At 45.4% G+C, this 25,196-nt stretch overlaps 2 protein-coding genes across 3 annotated transcripts in view; one reads left to right on the top strand and one right to left on the bottom strand.

Moving 5' to 3' along the window:
- The window catches only part of ZNF423 (zinc finger protein 423), a 194,691-nt gene that overhangs the window by 18,858 nt on the left and 150,637 nt on the right, over positions 1-25,196 (top strand). For both annotated transcript variants that reach the window (XM_065733244.1, XM_065733243.1), the window contains exon 2: positions 11,710-11,769. In XM_065733244.1, coding sequence (XP_065589316.1) covers positions 11,710-11,769 — 60 coding nt within the window. The remainder of the gene's footprint in view (positions 1-11,709; positions 11,770-25,196) is intronic.
- ADCY7 (adenylate cyclase 7) overlaps positions 1-25,196 on the bottom strand; it is a 271,483-nt gene that overhangs the window by 184,191 nt on the left and 62,096 nt on the right. The gene's annotated exons all lie outside the window — the stretch shown is intronic.

Below are 25,196 nucleotides of genomic sequence, written 5' to 3'. Positions count from 1 at the left end.
TCAATGTTAAATAAGTGGAATATGTTCAGAAGGTTGTGATCAGCAACACAGTCTAGTTGGAGGCCTGCAGCTAGCGGTGTTCCCAGGGGTTGTTAGTGGGTCCATTCTTGTTCAACATCTTCATCAGTGACTTTGCTGATGACATGAAGTTGGAAGGAGCATGTGATAGATCAGAAGGCTGTGCTGCCATTCAGCAAGACTAGGACAAACTGGAGACTTGGGCAGAGGGGACCTTATGAGGATCAACAAAGGCAAGTGTAGAATCCTACACCTGGGAAGGAATAACCACATGCATCAGTCCAGGTTAGGGTCTTAGCTGCTGGAAAGGAGCTCTGCAGAGATGACCTGGGTGTCCTGGTGAACAGCAGGGTGATCATGAGCCTGCAGTGTGACATTGTGGCCAAGAGGGCCAGTGATATCCTGGGGTGCAGGGAAGCCAGGGAACTTCTGGAGAGAGTCTAAGAGAGGATCACAAAGATGATGAGAGTTCTGGATCTCTTTGTGAGGAAAGGCTGAGAGTCTTGGGACTGTTCAGCCTGGAAAAGAAAAAACTGAGAAGGGATCTTATAAATGTTTACAAATATCTAATGGGTGTTATTATAGTGGATGGAGCCAAGCAGTGCCAGGTGACAAAAGACTGAACTGGATGACCTCCTGAGGTCCCTTCCAACCCCTATGGTCCTGTGAATATCAAATATTTTGTGAGCGTGTGGATATTCTATATCTTGATCAAAGCCATGCATTATTGTCTATGAATAGTTAGTGTTAATAGCTGTGGTAGAACAAGATGTTTTTTTTTTTTTTAACAGTCAAGTGGAAATTCTCCTAATGTTTTTTTTTTTATTGTAGGAGTTGTAAGCTAGTTCTTTTTTCTTGTTAAATTCTCTGTGTTTTTTCCACCCTCTCCCCCAGTGGCAATGTTGAATCTTCTTTTATAAGAGAAGGATCATTATGTGTAATCAAGCAATTTAAACAAACTATCTCTTAGTTCAAGAAGACGTATACTATAACATAAACTTACTGAAATTAAATGCTGTTATTCAAAACAAATCACGCTATTTTTGAGTTATTAAAAGCTCTCTTATTTTGATTTTGAAAATGGTTTTGGCTGCCAAAATTTGGCTTTGTTTCTTGTTTCACTGATTGTTAGCCTATATATTGTACGTTTTGATGGCGTACAATAGTAACAGAATGAGGAATATTCATTGGTGTTGTTTCCAGCTAAAGTTTAAATAAAGCTAATTAGCCATCTTTGAATAATTGTATGGGAACTGCTGAATCACGGCCTGAACCACTGATTGGCCACCTGAGGTGAGTACCGAGTCAGCCATGGGCACACAGGTGAAAGTGATATACCTGTGTGAGTGGAAGGGGTGGAGCCTGGCTCCACCTCTCCCAAACCCCATTTAAGGGCTGACCACCACCAGGGAAGGATCTCTTCTTGGAGATCCCTCCCGCGTGGAGTCCCCTGCAAGCCTTGTCATCATAAAGGTGAGCCATCTTTTCTTTTGTATTATCTGTATACTGTTTATATAGAGCTACTTAAAATGTACCATCCTCTATACTATCCCCTTGTGGAGTACCATCATTGGGAGTTATTTACCTTACAATAATACAGTATTAAAAACCTAGCTATGTCAGCACATACCCTATCAGGGGACAAATCTGCAGCTGATAGTGTTATTACATTACGAAGCCAATTGTGGGTGGTGTTTTTCAAGTGGTGTGGATGTGTAAGGTGCTGTTTCCAGGTATCCTGTGCTGTAGAAGGACAAACAAAAACATCTGTCCTCGAGTGCAATAACCACTGTCTCATTGCCCTGAATCTTGAATAAAGGAAATGACTTGAGTAGTGGCTGGAAGGCTGGTTGTTGGCAAGCTCACTTCCCCAGTGCGGTCAAATTATGGTGATTATTTCACTTATCTACAATAAATGCTTGCGTCTGCCACAGAGGCTGTCACAAAACCTTGTCCTAACAAAAAGAAAGACTTTGCATTTTCAGACAAATGACTTGCGTGATGGAGAGGGAAGGATGTCTGCACTGTTATTGATTACGAGGACAGGTTTCTGATCAATGGGAAGTTTTACATCCACTTGACTGACGCTCACCTTAACAGCCCATCCCTGAAACCAGTCAGCACTAATACAAAGTGATGGTTTCCCAGAACACTGTGATGTCTATAATGCATGCAGAAGGGATGTAGGTAGTCAATCCCCTCTCTGCAATATTATTATTTAAAGAGCTCTTTTGTCAGTGCGACTCGGAGTAGGAATGCATGGCCAAAGTATGACTGTGTTGAGAGCACAGGCATGGCCGTAGGATTTCCATAAGATTGTGCAACTCAAACAGAAAATCAGGAGAATAGAGAAATCTCATTTACAGGGAAAAAATACAAGTACAGATAGGAAATATGTTCATCCTCAATTTTGCAGAGGAACTCTGCTTCACTGACCTCTTGGCTATGGGTGAAATTTTCCTGGGAAAAAGCATTAGTCCATCTAAGTAACCCTGATTGCCTCAAGTAAGAATTATCAGAACATTTTTATAGTGGTCAGATTGGAAGAAAGTTTTGAGAGGTAGGAGCTTTGTGCATATTTTTCATTTTCACTTTCACTTTAAGAGACTTGCAGGCCATGAGAGGCTGTGATAGGAACAGTTGAAATCTGGGGGAGCTTGTCTTGCACACCACACAGCTACTGGCACAATTGTTATTTGTCCATGTGTGAACAACCTTGCACCCGCATGAATTCCTGATGTGGGAAGCTCATTCTGAGTGTCATTTCACAGTACACATTGTGGTACCTTTCATGTTGGACAGTAAGACTTCCCTCATTCTTCTTTCAAGCACTGTACATTTCATCCACCCAACTTCAAATGCGAAACTTCATGCAAGTTATATTTCTTTAGGGAAGCTTTTGTCAACGTACTTGCTTGAGCCATGTTTGGAAATGCCCACACCCTGTTTCCCAGGCTCAACAGGACTTCTTAGGAGACAGGACTTACGTTCTTGGCAGCCTTCCTCCTGACAGAGGACCAGAAATCAAAACAAGTAAATAAATATGACAAAGAAATGTTACAGGACACAAAGCACTGACAAGAGTACTTGTCAGAGAGGAGTAGACATACTATAATTTGCCTCCAAGTAAGGATGGGCTGAGCTGATGTTATTCCCCATAGTCCTTGTCCATAGAATTGGGATTTTAATAGTTCTGGAGGAGACACAGAAGGGGCTAAGATGAGGGCTTTTGCTGCTGCCCTCCCTCTTTGTTCCTGCAGATGCTTCCAGTGCTGCTGCCCGGAGCTTTGTGCTCGCTTCTCAGCTGGATCTCTCCCGTCCTGATTTTGGCTGGGCCATTGTTCATTTTCTTCCTGGTAGCTCTGTGTTTTGTATTTGCGATGAAAACACTGCTGATAGCATGTGTGTGTTGTGGCTGAGGCTGAGTAGCTCCTGCGTGGAGCTCCCTGCCCACCCATGGGTGTGTGTGTGAGGGGCTGTGGTACTGCTTCCCTCGTGCAGGACTGAAGAAGCGCGTGGCCGTGGTAGGCACTACACGTGTGTACGTCTCCATACACACATTTGCAGAAGGGGCTGCCTGCAGTCACATGGCCCAACTCAGAGCCTCGTTCAGGCCTCAGCTTCGCTGGCTGTGGCATGCCTGAATGTTCACTCACGGTGCAGAGCGAGATAAGTACGTGTCCCTTCAGCATTTTATGAAACAAAGTAATGCAGATATCTATAAGTGAGACATGACATGAAGCGTACAGATAGTAAGTTTGGAATAGTTCTGGGAGTTAAGAATTTACATGTCTTTATTAATTATTAGATGTTATTAGTGAGTGACTAAGGAACTGGGAAGCTCTAAGCGTTCTTTTGAAGTAGCGTACCCAAATTAGGCTAAATAAATAAATAAATCAGGAAATGTCGGGAAATGTCTGCTCTAATGAATTTTCTAAACACACAAATCACACTTATTAAATCAGTGGATCTTTTAGCTGTAAAAATATTATTACTGTTACACGGGGGAAATCCATTCTGAATTATAAAATATTTGGAAACTCTTTCTACGTTTCATTTTGGTTGAGAGGTGGAGAGGTTGTAAGATTGATATCAACAGAAAGGAGTATGAAGTTTTAAAAGCCAGCTTTCCCCCTTTTGTACGTGTGCCGGTCCTCAGTAAGACCTGCGTTCTCCTTTCAGTCTTGTTTAAAATAAACTGTGTGTATAACAAGACACTGAAACTTATTTATGGTATGTTAGCACTAAGGACAGGTTGTTAAGGGGTCATAAAAAATATTGGTTTCCACTTTATGGAAGCTACGTTGATTTTTCTTCAAATTAAACTTGAAGCTACGATGGAATATATGTGATGTATAAAACTTTCTCTCCCTCATTTCTTTCACCATAATGCTGCCAAGCAGTGCTGTCTTCCGTGGGGACAAATCTCTGGTGGAGAGCTCCCCCCAGCCTGGGCGATACCGGCCCGCAGGGGCTCCGTGGGCTCTCAGGCATTCTTCTCATGGCAAGGGAGGTGCTGGATTCCCCATGTATGAGCTTTCAGAGCTGCTTTTATCTGCCCTCCATCTATATTTCACCCTATGGTATTTAATTTATACCCGTTGTGTGTTCCTTCATCACAGTATTGAGGCTTGTACACAAGAAAGACCGACCTTCCTGTTAGCAGTGAAGAGGCAGTTCAGAAGGGTATATTGTTTTATTATTAAAATACAATCTATGAACCAGAAATGATCATAGATGCAAATTTATACTTTGCACATTTTTTTTTCTTAATAAGAATATGTATGTTTTCATCTGGGGAGAAAGCAGCATTAAAATGAGAGCGCCTGGGGAGTGTTGCCACACACACACACACACACACGCCTGCATGCACAGAGCCCCAGTGAGCCGATGCTGAGCGCCGAGCTCCTAGCCATGGCCCAGCCTGCAGCTCCCAGGGCAGCTGGCCCCAGCTGATCCCAGCACCAGTGCAGTTGTGTTTTGGGAACTCGTTTCCTTCTGACCGGGACCGGCTCCACAGAGGAGGGTAAGGGGAAATAACACCACTCACCAGATGGGTTTTTCCAAGCCCTCGCAGCTCTCGTTAACGTGGCTGGTCAGGAAAAGCCATCTCTCTTCCTTTTCCTGTGCTACCTGCTCTGAAAACAGAGCTGACTAGTTAAAAAATGCCCAGGTTTGAAGGAGTAGCAGTAGAAGTCATGAGGCTGAGGTGTAGAGAATTGTACGAAGGTTTTCTTCCAGCTCTGACGAGCAGCCCCAGTGCTGAATGGGGGAGGGGTGTTGGGGAGGGTGGGGGCATGATGCTGGGGCAGCATGCTTGGGCTGGTGGATGGGAGAGGGTGTAGGTGTGATAGGCAGAGGCCATCGGCAGCGATGGGGAGCAGGCGGCTACTGATGCAGTGGCCTGCTGCCCCAGGGCAGGATGTGGGGTAAGGGGTTGCGGCCCAGCACTCAGCTGCTGGGCCTTGTGGCTGCTTCTGTCCTTCCCCGGGTTGGTTCCTATTGCCATATAAAAGTTCATGTAAACCAGTTTCAAAATGCTCCCTTTTCTTTACGCCATCAGTTTGTGTTAGATGTGAGCCCGCAGTGTCCTCATTAGCTGCCTCAAGACAGGGCCAGCCCATGTAAATTATTTTATTAGGTGCCTTGTTTGTATAGAAACTTTATAGCCCAAATGTAAAAACAGTGTGCTTTCCTGTCTATTTTTTCTTTCCTAGGGAAGCAAAACATGTAATAGCTCTGGAGTGCTGAGGCTCTGCACCCCTCGTTGTGAAGCCCAATGTTTTTGAGCTTTGCAGTGCTCCAGTTTCATTCCAAGGCTTCACTGTGGCTATCTCTTTGCATTTGGGAAACTGCAGCTTGTAGGTTCAGCCCAGCATTAAGGTCCTGGCTGTGAGTTGTAGGTGTGCTAATTCCCCCTTTCTCTGCTTTGTCAAATGAATTACTTCAATTTCAACACGTAAACGTTTTTGTCCTCCAGCAGCATTCCAGATGGAATGAGAACGTTTAAACTGTTGGTTGCTGAAGTCAAGTGTACGGTTTTATGAGCAACGTGGGGGACGTCAGATTCACCTGTTTTCTTTCACTTGAGCTGTAAAATGCCTGTTTACTCGTAGTAGATCTATTTCTGAAAGAAGGCGCAGACACTATGGTGACAGTTGCCTTAGAAATGCACATGATGAGCAAGAAGCACGGCTGCAGGCAGCCAGCACTCACTGCCTGCAGCCCCTGCCCCGGGCCCCCACCCTGCCCACCATGGGCAGCACAGCCCTGTGCGCTCCATCCGTCTGCATCGGTGCCATCTGCATTGGAGAGGTTGGGGTGAGAGGTGCTCCTGAATCTCTTAACACATCCATACAGGTGTCTCCTGGTCCACTTCGAAGAACTGTAAGCTTTGGTGTACTGTATGTGTAAGATGGTGATCCTGAGAGTAAACTGAAACATTGGCTGCATTTTATTACACTCTCCACTCGTATTTATTTACATAATGGATTTTGATGGGAAATACATATCTGCAATGGAGTCTGTGAAGTAGAAACAAAATCTAAATGCGAGTGCTGAGAATGGATTCTGTGGGGCTGGTGAGTGAGGCGTGAGGGTTGCAGGAAGGGTGATGGTGAGCCACTGGGAGTCCTGCAGGCTGCTGCCTCATGGCCAGAGGCTCTGCTTTGGGTGCTCCCTTGTCTGCATGCAGCTGTGCCAAGTTCCACTGCAGTGTCTGAAGACCCAGGCGTGTTAGCTGCGCGCAGATTTATGGCGCGGGTTTAAGCTAATGGGTACTTATCAGGCAGGCTGTATTTGGTGATCGTCCATCATTTGCTCATTAAATAGTGTATCTAAGTGATTCTCATTTCCTCCCTGCCATGTCTGGAAAGGAGGAAACTAGACACATTACGATGGAATATTAATGTCCTGGAGGATTAAGCCACCCATAATTAGATCTTCTTTGCATAAACCTGCTAGTGCTACCTTATTTTGTTGTTTGTTTTGCTCTTCTTAATCATCTTCGCATCTCTTTCTCTTCCCAAATCTTTCCTATATCTTTCCCAATTATCCTATGTAATGCTATTCCATTTGTCTCATCCTCCTTCCTTTTTCTTTTCCCCTGACCTACTGAGCACAGCAGCCTGGGTTTCCCCACTCGTCCCTCCTCCACACAAAAAGGCTGGCTGTGCCAGCAAAAACCACGCTCCCTGCCAAGCCCTGTGACTGAATTTGGAGAAAAGCAGCTAGAGAACTTGTGCAAATCCAGGCTCTGAACTACCTAAATAAGCCGAGTCAGTAAACCCCCATGTCTTATTCCCTGGCTTGCTGGCCCATGAAATCACTGGTGGATAATGGCCCCATTTAAAAGGAAAAATGCTGGTCAGGTGCCATGGATGGCTGATAGGACTGGGCAGCCACTGGGCTGCACTGAAAGCAGGGAACTTGTGGATCCTGTGTTAGGGCGAGGAATGGCATAGCATTATCCTTTCCAGCTGTGAGGGAAGTAGGATGCATGCAGACATGCTCACTGATACTGTTCTCTATGCCCCACAAACCCTCACATTTCTACATAGTATAGGTGAGTCTCCCTATGGCACTGAGCTCCTGGCTTGGGTCAGCTCAGTGCCCACAGCAGCACCAAATTCAGCCAGTTTTCATCCTGCTTGCCTTCCCCACTCCTTGCACATTTGTATGTTTTGCAGATTTCTTCCTCACAGGTGTTCTCAGGTGGAGAATCTAGCAGGAGCACCTAAGTAGGAGGTGGGGAAAGCTTTGAGATGAGCCAGCAGGTAAGGTGAGCTGGCTTCTCCAAAGCAGCAGTTTCCAAGCATTTTCCCTCCTTGTTTCATGCCACTACCAGCCATGGCAGCCCTGCTTGGGCAGGGTTCTGTGCTGCAGGTAGGGCAGGAGAGGTGGCATCCTGTGCTCTCCTCCTCCTCTAAGCCAGAGTGGCACCAGTGCTGTCAGCACTCGGACTCTGGGCTGGGTGCTTTAGCTTGGCTTTTTGGCATGGCCCCAGCCGGCAGCGTGCCTCCTGGCTGGTCCCTGCACCACTGCAGTCCTGGTGGTTTAGTGAGCATACTGAGGGGGTTCTTGTATTATGGGAAGGATTAAAATGGCCTACAAAGCCCATGTGATATGGTAAGGGAGCACATGCATGCCATCTTAGCTGCTGAGAGCTACTGTTCACTTGTAAAGCCTGATTGCATCTAGAAGTCAACATCTGTTTCAGAAGCATCTTACTTTGATAAGGTTAACTTATTTCCTGGGAACAATAAAGTGTTTAATAAGCACTGTGGCTACAAATGGAGTGCAGGTAATGGTGGTCCCATAAATGGTAGCTCTTGCTTTGGGGAGATGGATGCTGTATCCTGTCAGAGGTTTCTCTGAGCAGAAAAAAATCCAAATCTTTGTGCCTGAAGCACTTGTGACCTAGCAATTAAATCAGCATCCTTGGGGAGCATCTGAGACAAGCGGGCCAAAGGCAAATATTTGGAGTATGTGGGGGTGTTGTGCCACAGTGTCACCCCTCAGCTACACTGCCTTTGCTCTGGCTCCCCCATTCTTCCTGCTCAGGAGGCACAGCAAAGCCACAATGCTGGGGAGTAGTGGAAGCAGAAGCAGACTCTGGTGTGGATGCTGTGGTCCCCCTTTTTTCCCCAATGGCCCACACAGTGTGCTTGGTGCGGTTGCCTCGCTCTTTGCACCCCAGTGCCATTTTGTCAGTGAGGCCTGGGACTGAGTATCCATCCTCCAGCTGGACTGACTCCATGGTGCTGCAAAGTGGGAATCTGCCCAAAGAGCTTCAAAAGGTCACATGGAGGGGACAGGTATAGGCAGCAGTAGGAGTATAATTACAGAGCAACTTCAGTTGTTGCAATCATGCAGGCATGCAGCGTAATTTGGGGTGAAAATGGGGTGAATTTGTGCAGGAAAACAGGAAACATCCAATGAAAAACATGTGTAGTGCATCTGTGAACATTCTGCCCAAATTTCGTATTAGTGACTTTGGGTGGCTTCATTTTTCAGTGTCCAAGATGAAACGCTTTTCCTCCTGTGCCAGTTCCCTGTGGTGTTTCCCAGCTGCGGGCCGTGCCGTGCCCATGCCCTGCTGGTGTCAGAGCTGTGGGGCTGCGCCTGCGGGCTCCATGGGGAGCCACACGGACAGAGGCTTGCTCCCTGGCTTTGGTCACTGAGATTGGCTGGTGTGTCACTGAAAGCATGTTTTCCTGCTAGTGAAATGGGACTTATTTTACTGTGCAGTGTATTGTGGAAAGTAATCTTGTGTTGGATGCTTTGTACTTCTTTGTGGGCTTTTTTCTCCTCATTACTGCTGCTTGGATAATAGCATCCACAAAGTGAATGTTAATGCAAACTGGTCACCTGAGTCAAACTAGCTTTCAAGGAATAATGGTCAAAATGCTAAGAAACTGAACCTGTAAAAGAGAGATGAACTGAAGAGAATTTCTCTCTGGCTGATTCTGTGGGTCAGGGGCTGTTCTGCCTCTTGTTCTCAGCAGCAAGAGCTGGGAACCACAGGCAAAGCTCTCAGCTCCTCGTTGGGCCCATGGAGGAAAGGTGAGCAGAGGTACAGTGGGACTGAGGACCATCCCTGCTTCATATGACGTGCGTGTGACAGAGCCTGAAATCACAGTGCTTTGCTCCAGCCACCCAACCCCTCCTTCCCTTTTGTTAAAAATGTGTTTTAAGGAAAATAAAGTAGGGAACAGTGTCTGGCCAAAGTGAATGGCAGTGTGCAGCTGTAATCACCAATGACCAGTACTGATCTCACATGCTGCAACTTGGGTATGACTGAATTTTGTGCCTTTGTGTATTTTTAGCAGAGCTTTTTTTTTTTCTCCTTTCCTTCTGATAGAAAATATAAAGAAATAATAATAAAAAAAGATATATCCAACATAAAACCAGTAATATAAAAACTATGCAAGCCAAATAACAGGATAAAGTAAAATTAAAAACTTTCCACTTGTCTGTTTTGAGTGAGGTAGATGAAGCATTATTTAGTTCTGGGGCAAAACCCTCCTGACTTTACGTGGATTTTAATGTGTGGATTTATTTGTACGTGAGTGAAATTGTACTTCTGGAAATTACATCCAGAGTTTTCCTGTTAAGAGGTGGGTCGACGTGGAGACAAGATGGCGGTCCACAGAGCACAGAATGGTGGCTGGGCGCTGAGATGGAGGAGGTGTGACCCAACGAGCTCTGCCTGCTGGTGCCTTGTGCCTGTAGTGGCTGCAGGAGGCACACGGAGTTAGGCCTTTCTTACTCTGTCACTCTGCAATTGTCTCTGCAATTGTCTCACGTGGCCTCTAGGCTACTGTGGATTTCTTTAGCAAAAGTATATCTGTGTCTGGAATAGGACTTCCAGCAAAAGTGGTGAATTTCCCCCACTAATAAACCTGCAGCTCACCAGGCTGGTGCAGTGCCCTCCTGTGCTGTGCGTGCTGCTTGTGTGGGCTGGGTGAGGAATCGAAATTGGGCAAAGCCCTGCCTGTGTAAGCTACCTCCTCCATTCCTAATGTCTCACTGATGTCGTCAGTGACACCAGTCTCACAGACAAGTTTATACGATGTTGAAACTCTTCAAAGGAAGGGAAGGGATTGGGAAAAAGCATAAAATCAAGGATCCTTTGGTGCAAATATGAATAATCAATGCAAATAATCACTGGAGCAGGTTCCAGGGCTGGGCATGCAGATCCCACCCGCTCAATAGCACCTGTGTTTGAGTCTTTGCAATACAGCTTCAATTTCATTTGCAGAATTATTTAGGACTTGTATTCAAATCCAGCAATATTTATATTAAAGGGTGCGTGGCTGTTCAGTGCAAGGAATAAATACTTTTCATCAGGAAATGAAGACCCATGATTTAAATTCTTTTGGTGTTCTGGTGACATAGTAAGCAAATATGGGTGATCAACTTTTACAACTAAGACGAATTTCTGCAATTACTGCTTCCACACACATGGCCTGGTGGCACTGGGGCTACCACTGGCCTCAGTACCAGCAGGATCAGGCTCACTGCTGGCCTTCCTGTTGGCAGCTGATTTCTTCCTTACTTGTAAGAGTGAGATGGAATTTTATAACTCCTAACAGGCAGGCCATATACATGTCGCTTGTGAGTGCTGAGCACCTGGCTCTGACAGCTTTCATATCATCAAGCCTTAAATGCACTTATTTATGACTGCCATATTCCAGAACTTGCTTGAATGTTATAATAGTATTCTTTTTAAACCCTGAATATGGAAAAAAGCTGTTGTTAATGACATAAATCAGGCAGATTTCCCCACATCGGAACGTTCTTTTCTGTGATCTGTTACAGCATGAATTTCAAAAATGAGCTCTGCATTTGCAATGGCAATCTTCTATGTGCAAGTTGTTGTGAATATATAATATTTCAAATGTGCATCTTTAGCTAGGGATACTTAAACCTCTATTAAAATTTCACACAAACCTGTCCAGGAAGAAACTGCAGGCAGAAATCTCATACTTAGGTTGGAATGCAGGGAAAAGCTCTTCACTGAATTTCCACCTTATGAATTATTTTACAGAACGTAGTAAGTTCTCCTTTGGTGGTGCAGTGGTCTGTTAGAATACTTAATGTTGTGGACCTAGTTTTCTGATTTTCTGATTACTTTGCTTTTCAGTTGGTTCTTTATAGCAATCACAACATATTTTTGTTCTTTTGCAGTTGAAGAGGGCGAATCTTCGGATTTTGCTTTGAACTGGGACTCATCAGTGACTCAATCAGGTAAATATTTTAGGTTCTTCTGATTGCAAAAACTGCCAGAAAGCTGCCAGGCATTTTACAGGAACTGTATTTTGTATGTCACATTCCTGTCTCCAATCCAAGACTACCCACTGCAACACAATTTTTATATCAGTTCCATATGGTCAATAAAATCTATTACATACAGAGACTAATATACTCTTATCCTCTGGAGAGCCATTTCTCCTTCTTGTGGGCACAGTGAAGCGGGTTGTGATTTCTCCAGTATAACCACTTTGAAGTTTTTTGCAATGGGCACTGTTGCACATTCATTCCAGTCTAATTACATAAAAGCAGCTTTAACAGGAATTTAAAACTTCAGTCTCAACTGGAATGTGTGTGTTTCTCCTCTCAGAGGAAATTGGAAAGTACTTTCGGAGCTGGAGGATGAAAGTAGTACATTGCCATGGCAGAGAGACTGAACATGCAAAGCAGCTTTTGCTCTCTTTGATAGCAAGAGCTCTTAAACATGTGTCTGGAATGTGCTCATTTGTATTGCACTGAAAATCTGAATGAAGAGAGGCTTAAAGTATGCTTGTGTGTAGCTGTGTAATGTGTATTGATAATGCAAATGTAATCAGCTCATTGGTTTGTGTTTAAAGGTAAGGGGAAGTAACTGGTTACATCCCAGAGCTGTGTGCCATGTGAGCTGATGTTTTACTGTCTTTTAAATCTCTAATAGTAACGAGATCAACAGAATATTTTTGACTCTTGTAGCTGATTACTTGACTTCCAAGCCCTCCTCTCAGGACAAATGAGGGTCCTCTGTGAGACTGGGCAGTGACGTGGGAACTATTTGCAAACTGAGCGTTAACGTGAGAATAAAGAGGTGCTGCCTTCCCATTCTGTGCAGGCTGTGCAGCACTCAGCAGGAGAGGAGCCTGCAGGAGGCCTCTGCTATGGCATCAGCACCTGGTGGCTTGGCATGGCACATGCTGCCTCAGCACAGGACTCCGTGGAACAGGCACTTTTTCCTGGGAGCAGAGCTGTCCTGGGGTTGTTGGATGGCCAGCATTGCCCTGAGGACTTCTTTGTGCCTTTGACACTTCTGCTGTCCCCCCCACCAGTCAGTCCTAGGTTATGTTTGGGTCTACACAGGCTGAGATTCCAAACAGCAGCAGTAGCAATAGCTTCTGTCCAGACTGGGAGTTAATTTGGGATTTGTGGACTATATTGGTGACTAGGCTATAGGTAACAAAACCTTTAAGAGGCTTTTCCCAAATTAGTTGTGTCCCCTTCATTTCTCCTTATTTACTCCTGTAATTATAGCCCTCATTCAAGATGTCAGATGTGAGGTGAAATCTTTTGTATGTGTGGTTTATGGCAGCTAAAGAAAGTGGGTGCTAATTGCTGGGTTTTCCTTTCAGTACAGTCAGTAGGCACAGGCTTCCACTGGACATGCGTGTCTGGGTACAGCTTGTTTTGTAAGCAGAGGACAGAGGCTGCAGACTGACACAGGTCTGAGCAATGGCACAGATTGTGGAAAGCTGCTGTGTGCAGCAGTGTAGTGTAGCAGCTCTTGTGCAGTATGTGTCCCTGGCTGCAGCTGGTAACAGAGGCTGGCCCCAGCCCACAACGCCCTATTATGCTGTGCTGTGATCCCTCTGTTTGTATTAGCTCCAGAAGGGTGATGCTGAACTTCAGCAGTGGGTGAAAAACATACTTCAGCTTCACCTTTCATGCCCCTTCCTTCCCCAGTCCCAAATGGCAAGATTGCTCCCCTACAGAAAAAACAAAAAACAAAAAACCCAACAATTAAAGGGAGAAAAAATTGACTCGTTCAACTCTGTAACAGTTGCCAGATGTTTCAAATTAACATATTTCTCTGCCTTCTTCTCCTGCATTTTTGCACATCTCTGTGCACAAACACACACAGAGTGACTCCTGGGCAGTTCTGCTGGTGCTTGGCAAGCTGCTGCCAGCACGGGGTGGGCATGGGGCAGTGCTGGACACTGTGCAGCGTTGTTCTAATGCTTATGGGTCATTCCAGCTAAGGGAGAGAAGATGCTTCTGCTGCTGTTGCTTGCTTTGCTCACCAAGACAGCACAAGCAAGGCTGGAGTGCCCTCGGTGTGGCCAAGAATTGAGAGAACACAATGAGATTGTCCCTGCTTCAGGAATTGCTCTCAGTGCCCATCAGGCCCATTTGTAAGGGGCATGCTGCCAACTTCCTCTGAAGCTCTCATCCTCATTTTTTCTTAATGCAGAATAAGAAATGCTCTTCTCACCCCGAGGACCCAACTTGGTGGGCAGCCCCTGTCCCAGCAGAGCAATGCAGCAGGGATCCCCCTCCCCTGCTGCCCCCACTCTGCCCTCCAGGGGCAGATGGGGGGATGGGGCTTGATGCTGCCTCCAGGCCAACAAACCAGGGCTCTGCCTCTGCCTGACTGGACCCTGAGTTTGCAGACTGCATTGCTGTTGTAATACATCACAAGAGCATTATCTTGAGGAGCAGCAAGGGACATTTTAAAGAAGTAAAAAGTCTTACTAAATATATAGAGAATTTAAGGCATTTTAAAGACCTATGGAAGCATTTTGCATGGGGATTGCTGGGGAGTTTCTCATTATCCTGGCTCTTGGGCCCTGGGGAAGCTCAGCCAAATTGTCTGGGGCACACAGAGCAGATTCTGCATTCTCCATGGGATCCCTGCAGACCTAAAAGCCTGAATTTTTGTGTCTGCTCTAGAGGAGATGGAAGTATCTTTGCTAGCAGCTACAAGCTGGGATACTGACTGAGGGCCTGGGGAGCAGGGCTGGTGATGCACAGCGGGTGCTGGGGATGGGTGGCACTGAGCTCCTGGCCATGTGAGAGCTTGCTTTGTCTGAGAAACAAACACAAAATAATACAAAACCAACCCCAGCCTGCTGTCACTCTTCTCCCTCTCTTCCACTTCGCATGACATCTCCCAGCAATGTAAATCTCACCTCTCACTTGGTTCCTCAGTACTGGAATTGTGCTGCTCGGGGACCAGCAGAGCTGGCATGGTGCTGAGATGGCTGCTGATGTCCGATGTATGGCATCCCCCTTAAATGGCAGAACTCTGGATATAACCCGCAGCTGCTCTCTAAATGAAATTCTGGGACCCTTTACTGGTGCAGAACTTTGAGGAGTTCAGTAACAACTCAGCAAGCATTATAAACCTACTGTCTTGGATACATTCTGAAATTGCTTGTCCTGGGCACCTTCATGGGCTTAGATATCTAACAGCTAATTTCATTGGGAAATCAATACTACAATGTTCTGACTGCAGTATGCAAAGATTTCCAAAGAAACAAACCCTTGAACTGTATTAGCAAAGAATGGTTGCTAACAAGGTCAAGAGACTTTGATAACTTTTCTTAGCTGTACATTTTTTTTCCAGTCTACGATGGGAGATTTGTTTTCATCTGACAGAGTCCTGGTGGCAGGAGGAGCTATTGGTGGAGGTGTGGGGTTCCCATGGTCCGACCCACATCCTGATCCCACAGCACCTCTGGAGCAGTCACAAAACCAAAGCTCTCAGCAGAGCCCTGGCTAGCATTGGATCTGGCTGGGTGTCTGCTGGTGCTAGAGGGACACGGGACCTCCTGCAATAGAGAGCTGCCCTCAGATGGGAACACAGCTTGTGTGGCAGTATTTAAATCAGCAGCACACACCTGTGTATTATGTCATTTTCTAGAAAATACTTGCTATTTAAAATGTTAATTGGGAAAATTATAGTGATAACACAGAGGAGGAGAATTAATTTCCATGGTAAAAGAAGGGAGGGAAAAAAAACTCATTTGGAAGGGAGCTATGGTGTGCTCCCCTCCATCTACCCACCCTTACACTTTGAAAGCAAATCTGCTTAAGAGAAGTCAAGTGAAGTGGTGAATCACATTAGAGTTGCTGGACTTTCTCACCATGAAAGCCAGAGCCCAAGGACTGCCCTTGGCACCACTTCGCCCTGTGGGAGCCAGCAGTCAGAACAGGCAACAAGATCCTTGGGTTGGCCCCAGGTCCTGAGAGCTAGGCAGGGCCCCATGGGACCATCCTGCCACAACCAAGGCCTTCCTGGGTCCTCATCACATGTTCAGCACCCACTGGCATGCCTCTCCTGATGCGGGCCCTGCCTTGATGCCAGCTGGGTGCCCTGTGTAGCTTGGCTCCTTCTGCTCCACTCCAAGCTCCTCCTCTGCCTTCTGTTCACTTCTCTCTTATCGTATGTTGCTACCTGGTCATCTCATTCTCCACAAGCAAAGGGATGAGGTTAGATGAACATTTTCTGTGATTTCAGATGAAAATTGCATCTGTTGTTTACAACAGCCTTCAGGGTATAACTAGCAGTAATGGGCTAAAGTAGAGTGAAGGAGATCCTGGGCTGAATATCAAGGAACAGCCCCCAGTAGTGAGATCTAGCAGGCTCTGGTATTATCTCCCACCACTTCAGTCATTTTCAGACCAGGCTGGACAAAGTGCTTGAAAACATGCTGTAGGAATGGCCTTATGTTGCAGAGGGATGGATAAGATCACCTGATAAATCCTTCTTATCTTTAATTTATCCAGCTCTGCACACTCTAGATTTGCTAATATCCTGCAGATCTGGGGACAGATGCAGGCTGAGTGCTCTGGCAAAGCACACTTTCTAGAGCTTGTTGCAGTAAATCACTTCTATGTAGGATCTCAAAGTGCTTTACAAATGCTAATCAAGCCTCCCAACCAAGCAGAAAGCATTCCCAGTGCCCCATCCCGTGTGGCTTTGCCTCCGCATTGTGCACTGTGCCATTGAACGTCTTTTGCCTGAGCTCTGGCTCCTGGATGTGCTCAAATCTTCTCCTTCAGGACTGAGGTGTTGCAGTCCCAGCCTGCTTTGGCAGGGCCGAGGGCAGCCACAGCCATGCAGCTGCAGATGGAGGCTGCAGTGGGTTTTCCCTCGGTGGAGGCAGATGGCTGGAGGGCTGAAGGGAAGTCTCCTGGTAAACAATTTATTTGCTTTTTCGTCGAACCTCCTGAACTCCTTCAGCTAATTCTCATTGCAGTTGTTACTGGTAGCTCAGAGCCTCAATCCATGTAAAACAGGAATGACAGAATATATTGCATTGGCCTGTTGCTTAAAGGAGAAAAATCAATACAAAAATAATGCCACAGTGGTATATCCCCACTAATCATTCACGCTGAAAATAAAGCAAATTTGGCCAGCCATCAGAATGGGATTTTATAAACTAAGTTGAAAAATAAAGAAAGCAAGTGGAATAAGCAAACTATTGCTCGGTTACCTGGAGTGTGTAAGGACATTGATAAGGAACTCTGCAGTGAGGATCGGCACCGAATTTACCGTGTTCTGTCCAAATAGCCCTTATTCAGTACAGGAGACTCAAATCGTTTGGGTTGGAAGGGACCTCTAGTGGGTCCTTTTCAACACTGACCTGCCTTGAAAGTATTGAGGTAACCACTGCTTCTGCATTTTGTTTTTGACCGTGAAGCTTATTACAGAGCAAGAGGGTAAGTACGGTTATTGTAGTGTATGGATGTGCAGGAAAAGAAGACTGGAAGACTCATGGGAAAAATTTTTTTTGAACCTAATATGGCCTGAAAACTCCCTTAGAAGATACTTTTGTATTTCTTTTCTTTGGCATCTTAACAAAACGTTTGCAGGACTGGCTACAAGGAATTACAATGTCACTGTCAAATGAAGCTTCATTGCAAGCTCATCTCATAACCTGATATTTGTTGTGTATAAATTCAAATGAGAAAACTGCTAAATGGGAGAACTTATAATGAGAGTTGTCTTTCAAATCTCATGGTGTCCACGTGAGACCCACGGCTCTCGTGTGGACACAGCCAACCTGTGCCTTGTCAGGGCTGAGCGGTGGTGTGGTGTGGGTGTGCCAGATGTGTGTGGGGACCTGCGGGATGGGATGTGTGTGTCTGCAGCACAGTGTGCCCTGCTCTGTGTGCTGCTGCACCCATTGTGGTCATTGCTGGGGCACCTGTGTCACCCACTGGGCCCCCTTCCTTGCAGAGTGGCTTTGGTATTCATTAGTTGGAATTATTCGATGGCTGCATAATGCTGAGGAGAGGAAAAGCCTGCGTGCTTTACTTGAAGTGCTATCCGTGCTGTATAGAGCCCTGACAAGATCAAGGCTCTAATTAAATTATCTGGCGCGTGGACAATTCTGTTGCAAGATCTGCTGAGCTAATGCATGGCTGTTAACTGGTATAGGCACTGAATCAGAAGCACCAATGAGACTATTTGCAGCCTGCTTTAAAAAATTCTAGTATGTTGTGAAGCCCGTAACGTTAATTGCCAGCTAGCACATTGTAGTTGCTGTAATTCTTTGTAAGTAAAATGACGTGAAGGACTCAGCATTGCACTGCTCCTACCACTTTGCCTGTTGGTGATCCACTGCATCCTCCGCTCAGAGTTTTGCTGGGTATCCTGAGAGCCAGACAGCTGCTGGCAGCCCACTCCCACCCTTGGGCTCAGTGCTTCACACAGGCTTTGGGCGCCGTGGGGCTGTCACACTGTACTTGCACAAAGACAGCACGGTGCTGAGCCTCCACCACTGGCTGGAGCCATGGGCAGTGCTGCCCGGCCGGGAGCCCCGGCACTGCCCGCCTGCGCCTGCCCCGCACAGCTAAGTGGGCCAGGAGCTCCTCCGGGTGGGATTAGGGGGACGTGTAATAGATGAGAGATCAAAAATGTTAATTAAGAAATGGTCTCTTCTAATAAGATGCCTTCAAGGGCATGGCACCAAAAATGAGGAAATATCTCATTTTGGCAGCAGCGCTGGGGCTTAATGAGGCTGGGGTGCAGGGTAAGGGGACGAGGACTGAAGACCTCCTGCTGAAGGCATCTCCTTCAGAAGGAGGAAGTCAATTAGCAATAAAATTGTAAATATAACAGCCAGAATTGTGTTAATTCAGTGCTACCCAACAGAACGTGGGTTGGGCGTCTGCGCTTCAGCTTAATGTTTTCTTGAGGATGTGTTGGCTTTGTGAGTGATGGAGATGGGCAACTTCAGTTTATTGGTATTTAAGCAGCAAAAGAGAAATCTGGCTGAAAGTAACCACTTTTGTTGGAAGCTTTGGTGCATTGGAAGTGAATCTGCACAGTGTATTTTTCTGCCTTAATTGCCAAGATAGGGAAGTCTGCACCTTTGCTGCAGGCACAGTGTTTGGGGAACGCTCGCTGCTTTGCAGAGGGACAGAGAGGCACCGCCTGGAGCTCTCATATCCAGCCCCTGCAGAGGGGAGAAGCTTCTATTTTGTAAGTAAACTGGTGTGCAACTGTTACAGGTAAACTGTTACCTTTGGGTTAAAAACCCAAAGGGTGCTTTTCAGGGCTGTGATGCTGATTACATCATTATAACTGAGGAAAACACATTCTTTCTTAAACTTTAGCATCTTCTTTGTGAGTCTGCTCTTAGATTTTCTTCTAGTAAACTCATCAAAGACCTGAAAAGGAGGAAGCAGATGTTTAGCAGCACTTTCCCTTGCAGATGGATGGTGGGATTCCACGTCCTGCTTCAGCCCGCATTCCCCCTCCGGATGCCTTGATGCTGAAAGCAGCAGTGTCTGCAGCGAGCTGTTTGCTAGCACAAAATGGAGGGACCCTGTAGGCAAATTTCTTCCCTCTCAGTTGGGAGCTTTCATTCAGATAAAGAAAGCCACTGATACAGCAAGACTCTGCACAGCCTGTGTATGGTTTAGGGCTCTGGCTGTTGTTTGAACCAAACGAGAGAGAATTCTACATTTGATAGAGATAGCAAGGGCAGGCTCTGTCAGCCAGCGTCCATGTGCACACTGAGCCGAGCTCGACTAGAGCAGCCTGGCAGGAATAGGTCCTGTGACAACGGGCTGCAGTTCAGATTTGCTGCTGTAGCTGGGTGTTTTATCTTCATCTGCTGAGCAAGTCTGACGGCACATGTGGAGCAGGGGAGGTGAGCAGTGCTTGTCCCCACCCACGTCTTGTTGGGAAGGGCATGTCACGGATGTAGGCTGCTCCCAGCTCAAATGACATTGCAGTCCCATGCCTGCTTTAGTCAGATAAGTGAATATGAGTGATTGTTTCCATTCACGGAAAGAAAATCAGGGACCTATTTCTTATCCATAAACTTAGGTCATTTTGCAGTTTGATGGGCTGGCAAGTTCCATCTTTACTCGATTTCACTTATGTTTTATTGTTGACCTAAGCATGCAATCTGAATTAGCCCTCCCCCAAGAAGGGTTACATCAAGCCTTTTTCACTGGCACATGAAGGGGATAGAGAGAATGGCAGCAGAAAGATCATTTCCTTTTTCCCTATAATGTAGTTTTCTTAAAAATGCCAAAGTCATCTCATTTGGGCCAATTTTGAAGACACCGTTCTGAACCATTTTCCTCTAAGTAACTTTGAAAACTTAATTTGAAAGAGCTGTCAGTAGCCTGTCGTTCTTTCAGCAGCAGTAGGGAAGACTTTAGTCTTGCATTGTTGGTTTAATCAAGGGGATTGTAGGAATACGGTCGCTTTGCAATGCTGTCATCAGTTTGTCCTAAATGTGTGTCCAAAATAGAAATAGAAAAATTGGAATTTAAACTTCAGTAGTAGCTCATGTTGGGCTGTTTGTGCTTAGCACACAAGTCCAGGTGAACATTTATTCTGTTGAATGAATGAGAAATGTTCCGTATTAAAAGCATTTGGCTCCTCTGCCTTGGTCATGTTAAACAATATACATTTATTGCCAAATTTCCAGGAAGCAGGTCTAGGCAGGTGTAACTGAGAGCAGCATTTGGTCTGTCATCTCATGGAAAAAAGGGTTGCATGGCAAAAACAAGCTTCTGAAAAGGGTGAATCTCGGGCAGAGACCTTGTGCAATTCAGCTAATAGCCACACTGGTACAACGTTTCCTGAAGGGCTGCTGTGGATGTATGCATCTCTTCCTCATCTTTTTCTTCATGTATCGTATGTTCAGACAGCTGCAGTGCAGGAGACATGAGGAATATCACCTCTGAAAGTGCTCTTTGCATCTCTGGGCTTGTGTTTTGACAAGCAAGTACAGATGCTTCTGTAAAGCTGAATTAAATTATGTTCCATTTTCTACCCTTACTTCCAGAAAGACATCTAAGCAGATGATGTGGGGGCTTGACATTTATGCTGCTTTGTGTTTGCAACTGAAATGAGAATCAGTGCTGCTGGTCCTCCAAATCAGTTTATAAAAATCCACGAATGCACAGCAGCCCTCGGATGGAGCACAGCTCCCTGGGGTGGACTCTGGCAGCACCCAGTGTGGCTCATCCTGCAGCCAGGTGGGATCAGGCGCAGTGTGGCTCGCTGTCTTGTAGGGTAAGCTTCTCAGTGTCTTTTTTTCTCAGTTGTCAACAGCAAAAATGCAAATTCGACGTCAGGAGCAAAATTGGGGCTGAGTTCATGTGAAGAAGTGTCCCTTTTTGAGATGGTTAATTTGTTGTTATTATTGCTTTTTACCTAGTGCAAAGTACAGAGGGAAAAGGGCTTCTAAAGAGCATATCAACTAAATTAGGGTTAATTAGAAGTTCTCCCAAATAGCTGGTGCTTCATCAGCATCAGAGCAACATGTAAATAAATCTAATTTCTCTTCAGCTAAACTCTTCACAGCTTTAATTACAGCTACAACACCCTGCTCCCCTTTCCATTAGTGGGAGAGGATCACAGTGGCTCTGTGTTGAGCATGTCATCTTTCCCAGGAGTCCCTTGAGGCCAAGGAGATGCGGGGAAACTGCGGCATGTCCAGGAGAGCCCCGCTGGGGCTCTTTATAAGGGCCTTGAGAAGCAGAAAGCACCAATGGAAAGACAGAAAAATCAGTTTTGGACAGACTTGTGTTAGTTCACTACATAAGCCACGTAGTGGAAATCCTTTATTGCCCATCTTAATTTCTCCCCTCTATTGTTGCTGACAATCCCAACTTCAGATCTGCAAATTGGGGAAAGCACAGCCAGGCTGGCAGCCAGAGACACAGGGCCAAGGGCTTGCCCAGAGGGGTGGCTCTTCCTCGGTGCTCCAATCTCTGGCCCCACAGAGGCTTCCTTTTATTCCTAATTTTATTAAAGCCGGTGAGTTCCTTATTACGCAGTGCCACGTTTCAGCCGATCCCAAATTAATAAATGAGCAGCAGCAGAATAGCGTGCAGCACAACTCTAACAGCATGAGCCGCACAGAAGTATATTTCACTTAACTCAAATTTAAATACTCTGCTCTGCTCGATTTAATTACGTGAAATTACTGAATTAATGGCTTTGCCAAGTAAAACGTCTAGGACTTCAGAGTTCTGTAGTAGGAAAGAAATCAGAAATGTGAGGTACATCAGTTCTCGTGGGCGAGCTCATGTTATGCATGTGTTAAGCACGAGTCGGCCCATGGTGGAGCTGGCCAGCTGGGATCATGTACTGCTTCTGGCCTAGAGCAGAGGCACCCAGGCCCAGTCCTGGTGCCACCTCCCTCTCCCTGCTGGCTCAGTACCCCTGTGGGCAGTGGAGCTGTGCACAGGGGCACCTCTGAGGGAGCCCTGACCACGGGCACCTCTGTGCCCTTTGTTCCCAGAGCTCTGTGGACTTCAGGCAGTGTCATTCACCCGAGCGTGTTTTCCTTCCTGCACCAATATGTTTTTGCCTCTGTAGCTCCACCTTTTCTTTCCTCTTTGCATGGATTTCATCCCTGGGTTGTTGGCAGCTGGCCAAGTGCTGCAGCTCTTTCTCTCTGTCACAGTGTTGTTTTTTTTTCTTTTTGTTTTTCCTATAAAGATGAAAAAACGAAACAATAACTACAAATGCTACACGTAGGCTGCGGAAGGCATTCCTCTTGGAGTGGCTTTTACACAAATCTATATCTTCAGCATGGGAAAGGAGACAGGAGCACTCTGATGGCAGTGTTTCAGGGTTCGTGGGGGCTGCTTGTGTGGGGACCTGCAGGGCTGGTCCTTGTGTGGGGCTACAGGACTGCATGGTGAGCCAGGCTGTGGGGCTGCAGGAGCTAGATCAGGAGATCAGCAGCTGGAATTCTGAGCAAAACCAGTCAACGCCTTTTTTTCCTTTCATTTGATATGCAGCTGCAATAACAAGCCACATGTGAATTTTATTAAGCTCTCCAATTTTTCTGTCTGCTCAAGGAGGTATACATTTAAGCTTTACAGATACGTGGTTTCACCTTAAAGTAAAAAAAAAAAAAAGAAAAGAAAGAAAAAAGCTTTGTCTTGAGTACATGACATTGAATTACAAGGCGATGGAGATGTCCCATGTTAAGTGTGAGCAGGTTCCCATGAAACTGCTGGAAATGGGACGTTTGTTTGCAACAGACTTGAACAGTATTAAAGTTGAGCTCACATTTAGGTAAATAAAATAAAAGTACTGTTTCTGTGCTGAAAACTTGCATAGCTTTTGCTAGGTTATAGCAGACAGTGCTGTCTAATGGTTGTGAGTCAAAGAGTTAAAGCACATCTTTATGAAGAAGTGCACTTTCCTTTGAAGTTAATACTTGCTGCACACTAATTTTCTCATGCATATAAATTAATTCTAGATCAGTTTTGATTCAAACCTCATTATCTGAACTGAGGATGGAGGTTACCCCCATTCAGATGCACCTTAAGACTCAGGGAGAGGACAACAGCATCCTGGTCTCTGATGTAGATCGTCCAGGACAGCTGTATTCTGAATAAAAGGGTGAGGGTTTTCTGTAGGTGGTATGTGAGAAGTTGGAGAGCCATGCACAGAAGAGCAGTGCTTGATTTGGATACCACAGAGCCCTATAAGCAGAGTGCTTCCTGGTGTGGGCTGAAGGGTGAAGGACTGGGAGGGTGCTGCTGTCTGCAGTGTGGCGGTGTGAGAAGGGGGAACTGAGCAGATGGAGCAGAATCAACGTGTGGTGGTCCCTTGTAGGAGTCTTTGCTCTAATACCTCTGCAAGGCACCTGGAGGAAATTGTTCCCCAAAGTGTGTGGAGAGCCTGTGCACAGCTGCATGCAGGGACTGGGATCAATAATGCGGGAGTGTCCCGGAGTCGGATGCTATTTCAGTAATTAAACATTTGGCACAGCCCGGGCAGCTCGGCTCTCTTCCTCTAGTTGCATGCTTTAAAATTCACTTACAATGCATTTTGTGGCAGGGAAGTATTTACATCCCACATTTATAATGTTAAACTGGTTGCCAAACACTGAAGAGCTGATAAACACTCTGTGCTGTTAACACTATAAACTACAATCCCTCTGCTACTCGCATGCAAATAAATAATAACTTCTCCGGTTGTCCGCTTTTCGGTGTATAAATGCGTTTGTCGCGTAGCATTGTGACATCTAAATCATTTCAGTAAAAGCACTAACAATGCTGAAGCACTACCTGCAGCTATGAGTAAGAGTAAATGTGACTGTTTGGTGTTATTTTTATGATTTCCTTCCCTGATTATTTTTAATGCTTTTAAAATGATGTGATGCTTGATCACGATTGCAGGCTTTCACTTTTTTTTCATTTTAAATTTCACTGAGTTATTTTGCCTTCCTAAGGGTTAGCCCACAGACTAGAAGTTACTATAAAATATTCATTAAATCTTTTCCTGTGTCTGTTACAGACACAGATATCTTTTTAATGTGCCCGGTCAGTTTGAGGCTGCTACTTTTGTTACTATCCATAAATCATTAGCAAGTATTTTTAGTGTCATTGGTGAAAGGTTAATAGAAGCCCATAATTTTCCAATACATCCTTTTGATTAGCTGCTCAGAAATTTCACTGAAAAGAGGACGTGAATCGTCCCACGCTGAAAACTGGAGACTGTGTCCAATCTGTGCATGAATTGCAATTGTCGTTGTAATAGGTGCCCAGGAAGGTGTGGGGCTGCATGCGCAGTAACGATTTAAACATAAACTGACCCTTGATGAGGGAGCTGGAGTTTCAGCTTAATGCGTTTCTGCCGTTCTCTTTCGCCTTTGGTGCCTTCAAATTCTGCACAAATAATTCCTCCATAACAAGTGCCTTTTCAGAAAGATGTATGCTGCTGACAGTTAATATAGAATTATTGCCCCTGAATGCATTTTTGTAATTACTTCCCAGAGAACTGTCTTTGTGTTAGAAGACATTTCACACTTTAGTAACATAAGTGTTTGGGGAGAACAAGAGTAATAATTACAAGCAGTCTTTCAGTGAAAATAAACCTAAAAATTATAAACAAAAAGCTAATGTTAAAGTTGGTTAGAGACAGCGAGGAGTTTATTTAGCACGTTATGCGTGTCTGTATGTTTTCCAAGTTTAATAACCCATCAGTAACTAAACTAAAAAAAAAAGCAATAAAGATCAGAGAAACGCTTTTATAAGTTTTAAGCAATAATGAAACTAAAAACTGATTAAAAGTGACATGCTACTAGAGACGGTATAAAGAAACTTAATCTGAATGCTCCTATAGGAGATTTCTGCTATAATGGAAAATGAAATGACTCACAGTTTGATCAATA

This window comes from Cyrtonyx montezumae, unplaced genomic scaffold, assembly GCF_038088225.1.
Source record: "Cyrtonyx montezumae isolate F1298 unplaced genomic scaffold, pur_monq_1.0 scaffold_17, whole genome shotgun sequence".
NCBI lineage: Eukaryota > Metazoa > Chordata > Aves > Galliformes > Odontophoridae > Cyrtonyx > Cyrtonyx montezumae.
Note: the sequence above shows the minus strand (reverse complement) of the source record. Positions and strands in the feature narration are given on the sequence as shown.